The following is a 6610-nucleotide window of genomic DNA, read 5'->3' on the forward strand; positions in this document are numbered from 1 at the left end:
TATATGCTTCATACAACCCATTTAAAATGGCAGAGATTTTCTTTGTTATATGTGTCATGATCTTAAGAGACACATTTGAATATCTAAGCCATCTTAAAAATACACCAAGCTTAGGATGACTCAAACAAAATTTGTATTTTCTAGTCAAATGAAATTACTTCCTCTACACCAATTCTCTTGAAAACCCCAATATTTTACTTCCTTTCATTTAATCTATATAATCTACAAGACCTAAACAAGAATCAGGAAGGCTTGTCGTTTCTCTCTGTGGTAGTTCTCTCTTTTCTTCTGTCTCTGGAAAAGAACCTCCTTCAGCCACGAGAGAAGCTTCTTCTTGGAGATCTGTAGAAGGGTGGAGGGCACTTATGGTAGTCATCTTAAGGGCAACAACTCCCAAAAAGGTGATGATTTTAACTAAAAAAAAAAAACCAAACTAGTTGACAGTTCAATTTTTAGGCTATAATTATTGGGTAGTATTAGTTACAACTTAGAGATCCTCAACTTCAACAAAAAGTAAAGCTAGAAAGATTTCTGGCAACTGACAAACTTTGGTGTGCTCCATAATAGCCCCAAATCCCATCCCAATTCAGCCGAGTTGCCATTGATAGCTAACAGAAACCGGAAGAGGAATTGCAATACATTTCAGAGAGTGGGGGAGAAAATGGGCCTTCCCGTTCTCCTCTGGCTGAAGATTCACAGATGCCCTTATTGACCCAGCATCCACAGCTGCTCCTTTTCATTTTGTCAATTGTCAGGTCCAATATTTTTCTGTGAAGGTTTTTTTTTTCAATGTTTTTGAGATATAATTGATAAATTATATGTACATAGGTATGTAACATGTTTTGATATGGCTAAACCGGTATGAAAACTGTCCCCAATCCCTTAGAATTGTTGCTGCCAGAAACATGCAGAAAATGTTCTTGACTCTCTTTCTTCAGGAGTTAGGTTCTTTCACAGAGCTCATCTTTTCTGATGGGCTTTAGCTTTGAGAAAGGCAGCTACTTAATTTCATTACTAGGAGACAACCTACTTTTCCTCAAATAGCACTGTTGAATTTTGGTCCTAAAAGACATATTTTCCTTTTTTTTTCCCACACTGCCTGCTTGCTTGTCCTCATCCCCTCATGTTCCCTCTCCCTTCCCTTGTCCCCTTTCTTTTCTTCTCCTTTCCCCTTTCTTTTCCTCCCTTCCCCTCCCTTCTCCCTGTGTCCACTCCCCTCTCCTGTCCCTTGTTCTCTGTCCTCTATCCCTTGTCCTCTTCTCCTTTCTCTTCTTTTTGTCTTTTCATGCTAAGTTCCTTTCCCCATTTTTTGTATTTCTTTCTGTTATATGTTTGTGTTTTCTATGGCTATATTTGATACTGGGCCCAGTATAGAGTTGGAGTTGGACTAATATTTGTAGACTAGCCTTTGCTTATTCTTACCAGTTGATATTTAGTGGCTCATTTGACTGACTTCAGGTTTGTATGACTGACTGTAGAGTGAAATGGTGTTGGTAGTAATGAGGGGAACTTCAGTGTATTTCATTCATTACAGGAGGGCTCATATCTGTATGCTTAAAGGGAATAGACAGGTAGACATCTAAACAAGTAAGGAAGATTTTTTAAAATTTTAATTGAAGATTAAAATTTTTAAACCTTTTGGAATGTCTTTTCAAAAAATGGGTTTCATTATGCTATTTTCTTACATTCATTGCAATGTACATCAAGCAAATGGGGCAGTTTTCATGAACATTAGGCCTGATGGATCTAAATGGACAGTCTGTTATCTGTCCAACCAGAAGGTGGCAGTCTTACTTCTTATATTATTGTCATTAGAAGGATATGGTAATATACTGATGTTTGGAGTTTTTTAAACAGTAGTTAGCTTCTGGGCTTTTATGTGGAATTAACCAATTAAATCACATTCATAATACTTGACATGACATGATAAAAATTAAATCTCTGTTGCCTTATGCGTAATGTAAGTTTTTCCTTATGAGAACTGTCCAAATCACTTGCTCATTAATTAATTGGATGGTTTTTCCTTTCAGTATTTAATTTTTTGAGATAAATATATATTTTGGATATGAATCCCTCATCCTATGAATATCTAACAAAGACCCTCTCCATTATATGGCTGTCTCTTCATTCTGGTAGTTGTTTTCTTCAATGTACAGGAATTTTTTGTGAGTGTGTACTACTGGCATTTGAATTCCGGGTCTTACAGTTGCTAGACAAGTGCTCTTGAGCCATGCCCCCAGACTTTTTTTTTAATTGTGAAAATACCGTACAGAGGGGTTACAATTACATGGGCAAGGTAATGAGTACATTTCTTATCAAGCATGTTGCCTCCTCCTTTGTTTCCCCTTCCCATCCCTTTCCATCACCTCCCCCTTCCCCCCCCCCCGTTCCTCCCTACTCTCCTCCTCCCTGGCCAATAACCCCTGTTTTCACTGTATATGATGTTGGTATAATTTGTGGAGGGGAAGGGAAAAACAAATTGTTTAAATAGGGATACAGGTGGACCCATTGCAACAATGAAATGTACAAGACGTTATGTCAAAAAATGAACCCCCAGACCTTTTTAAAAGTCGTTAGTTTTTGGATAAGATTACATTTTTTTTCTTGGAGTTGGCCTTGGAGTTTGATCCTTTTACTTTTGCCTCCCAAATAGCTGAGTTATAAGTGTGCTCCACCACAACTGACTTGTGGGTTGAAATGAGGTTTTGCTAATTTTTTGCTTGGGTTGGCCTCTAACTACAATTCTGCTGATTTCCACCTCCTGAGAAGCTTGGATTCACACTTGCATCACTGCATCAAGATGGCAGAGCTTTCACATTTGATGCAATCCTGTTTTCCAATTCTTGTTCTTATTTCCTGAGCTATTGGAGCTATTCAGAAAGTTGTTGTCTCTACCTATGTCTTCAAGTGTTTTCTTTATGTTTTATTTCTATCTCTTTTTTGTGTTACTCAAGCTTGAATGTAGAACATTGTACTTATTAGGCAGGCACTCTATCACTTGAGCTACATAAACCCTTAGCCCTTTTTCTTTATTTTTCAGATAGGGTCTTGTGCTTTAGCTTGGGGCTTGTCTTGGATCTATTTCTGCCTCTCATATAGCTTGGATTATGGGTTTGAACCACTATTCCCTGTTTGTTCTTTGCTATATGTTTGATCTTACAGTAAGGTTTTGGATTGATTTTTTTTTTATTTTTTTGGGGGCCTGGTTGTGGGGCCTGAACTCTGGGCCTAGGTGCTGTCCCTCAGCTTTTCAGCTCAAGGCTAGCACTCTACCACTTGAGCCACTTCTGGCTTTTTTCTTATGTGGTGCTGAGGAATCGAACCCAGGGCCTCATGCATGCAAGGCAAGCGCTCTACCACTGAGCCACCTTCCCAGCCCTGGATTGATTTTTTGTACAGAATAAGAGACAGTCTTCTTCAGGGGATGTCCATGTTTTCAAGCACCATTTGTTGAAGAGGCTGCTTTTTCTCTAATGTATGGTTTTGGCATCTTTGTGGCTGTAGCTGTATGAACTTAGCTTGGGGTCTCACATTTTATTCCATTGGTCTGTTTCTGTGCCAGCATCATATTGTTTTGTTACCATGGCTCTATAGTATAATTTGAATTCAGGTATTGTGATATTTGTTCTTTTTGCTTACAATTGCTTTTGTTATTTGGGATCTTTAAGGTTTCCATATAAATTTTAGGTTTGACTTTACTATTTATGTGAAGAATGACATTTGAATCTGTACATTGCTTTTGTTAATATAGCCATGTTCACAATATTATTCTGCCAACCCATAAACATGAAAAGTCTTTTCATCCTTTTTCCCCCCGGTAGCACTAGAATTTGAACTCAAGGCCTGCCACTTGTTAGGTTTGTGATTTACCACTTGAGCCACATCTCCAGCCATGCTTTTTTTGCCAGTTATCTTTTGAGATAGAGCCTTACTTCCTGTCCAACTGCATGCCTGTGCTGTGATCTTCCTACTTTAGATTTCCCATTGTTGTTGGGATCACAGGGGCACCCCACCACATCTAGCTTCCCTCTTTGAAGATGGAGTCTACAGAACTTTTCTGTTTTGGCTGACCTGGAACTGGAGTCCTCCCTGTCTCAGCCTCTCAGGTAGCTTGGAATGACATGCATATACCATTTCACCCAGCTATGGGTAAGAAGAGGACTTGTGAATTTATCTGCCTTGGCTGACCTCAAACAGCAATGAGCTTTGCTTTAGCCTCAAGTAGCTAGGACTAAAGATGTGAGCCAATGATACTCTATGTCTTCCCATCTTCTAAGTGTTTTTGTCAATTTGTTCCTCTAGTGCTCCAGAATTTTCACTATAGAGATTTTTCATAACCATAAATTTATATTTAAGTGTTTTTTTGAATGAGATTGTTGTGATTATTTCTTTCTCAGCATGTTTATTGCTAGCCCAGAGAAAGGCTCTTTTCCTAAAAGAGTTTATCAAATCAAAGAGGTTTTTTTGGTGGAGTCTTTAGAGTTTTCTAAGTATAGGATTATATTATCTACAAGTAACTACAAGTAAGCTTCTTCTTTTTATTAAAGGGGTTTTTATTAAAGGGGTTTTATGGAAGGCAAACATTGATCATATTTTGAGGCTAAAAAGTAAGCTTGTTGGTTGCTTCTTATTCAGTTCTTGCCCCCCCCCCATTAGAGATCATTTAAACTTGCATAGTCAGTTTCATTTTAGCTTGACTATTCAAGAAAGACTATTCTTGAAAGTTCAAGAAAAGACAGCTCTTATAAGCGTTTCAGTAAATCCACTGAAATCAGAGATCAGAGACTTGAAATTGACTTGGCATTTTGGTGTAAATTGTGTAATATAGTCATCTGCAAAATGAGAACATGGTATCTCTTTCATACTGGAAATACAAATTGGGTACAGTTTTCACAGGGGGAGATTTATTCTAATGGTAGAATCTTATAAACAAATCTCTATTCTTATTTTCCCTCTGTTCATCTTCTTGCCCAAATTATAAAGACAAATGTGTGTTACTGCCAGGGAAAACAGCATATCTCTTTATTGCATTTTCTATGTGACTATATTTCAGGGCAGTTTCTCCATTCCCTTAGTCTCCATTGAAAAGCAAGATCCTATGTCGTTGACAGAGGACCAGTTGTCATTAATTCATGTTTGTTGTTTAATTTCACAAGAGTAATTTTGACTTGAATTAATACTTTCATATTAATAGTAATATTTCTGATTGAGCAAACTTCTTCTAATTCATGAAAGTGATTGTGTTGGAGGAAAAATAAAGGACTTAATTGAACTCCTTTACTAATTTCCTATGGTAATATATTTTATATGGTCATCTAGTTTTCCAATGACATATGAAATAGATTTGGACTTGATGAAAAATAACATGAAAACCACACACTATGATATATATGACCAATTATTTATTCTCAATTTTAATACAATTTATTTTTTGAAATTATTTTCCAATTTGATTTCATTCAATGCTAAAGAAAATATGGGATAGATGTTCAGAATCAGGAAAGTAAATGAGAGATTTAGCCTCAAGAACAGAGATTCCATATTTTGAGATCTTTGCTATTTTTACCAGTATTAATAGATTAATCTGCAGATTGAAAATATAACTCTACAAGGAAAAATGCCAACTTCAATCTCCATATGCTATCAGTTTTTCAAATTAGCTTGCAATAATATTGATTTCATCCATTGAATGTTTCCTAACTATAACTATTTAAAGGCTCTAGGAAATAAAAAGAAACCACCACCAAAGAATGATTTATAATAGAATATTGAACAAAACAGATTATCTCCCAACACCATTCAGAAAACATTTCAGATATCAAGTTGTGTTACTCATTCTTCCTAATAATATTTAGATAATTTGCTCTTCTAGTGATATATCACTCATAGTAATAGTATTTCTGAGATTGGCTGAACCCCAAATGCTTTAATGTATCACTTGAATGGCCAGGCATCCTTGGGTATTTATTACTACCTGACATATTAGTTCTCATGTGTTCACTTCCAAATTTGGGTCCTTTCTTGGAATTACCTACAATGTCAACATCTAAAGGACAAGCAGTGGGAAAGACATGTCCAGAATTGGATTTTCCAAAGCCTGAGCGGCCATACTCATAATCTGCACTACCATAGCTGCCATGTTTCCATCCTACACTGGACTGACCATGGATACTAAGAAAACGATGTCCTGACCTAGACAAAGGCTGTTCAACTTCAGAGTAAGAATGTACACTACCTTCACTATCTTCATTAACACCTGTAGAGAAATCCCTGCCTGGAGGGTTCCCAGACTTCTCACTTTCCTGGCTATGAAGGGCACTGTCTCTAGACTGGTCCCTGCCAGATCTCGGTGAGCTTGCCCCTCTGGATCCTGGGCGACCCTGAGCGGACTCGGAGCGGGCCCGGGAGTCTTCGTGGTGTTGACGGGACCCTGAGCGTCTCTCGCTGTCCTGGGCCTGCTCGTGGCCTGATCTCGGACCTGCCTGACTGCTGGCCCGGGGCCTCCTTTGGGAAGCCTCAGCCTCACTGCCGGGGAAGCGGTGACTTTCCTGAGAGTCGTGGTGTCTGGAGCCGTCCCTGGCCTGCTCTCGGTGAGATTCCCGAGCTGCTG

At 38.2% G+C, this 6610-nt stretch overlaps 1 protein-coding gene across 1 annotated transcript in view; it reads right to left on the reverse strand.

Annotated features, from left to right (window-relative positions):
* Positions 1 to 208: 208 nt before the first annotated feature.
* The window catches only part of LOC105984741, a 62443-nt gene continuing 56041 nt past the window's right edge, over positions 209 to 6610 (reverse strand). The window contains exons 8-9 of the mRNA XM_013015016.1: positions 5975 to 6607; positions 209 to 414 (exon numbers count right to left, since the gene is read on the reverse strand). Coding sequence (XP_012870470.1) covers positions 209 to 414; positions 5975 to 6607 — 839 coding nt within the window. The remainder of the gene's footprint in view (positions 415 to 5974; positions 6608 to 6610) is intronic.

This window comes from Dipodomys ordii, unplaced genomic scaffold (assembly GCF_000151885.1).
Source record: "Dipodomys ordii isolate 6190 unplaced genomic scaffold, Dord_2.0 Scaffold26, whole genome shotgun sequence".
In the NCBI taxonomy this organism is placed as follows: domain Eukaryota; kingdom Metazoa; phylum Chordata; class Mammalia; order Rodentia; family Heteromyidae; genus Dipodomys; species Dipodomys ordii.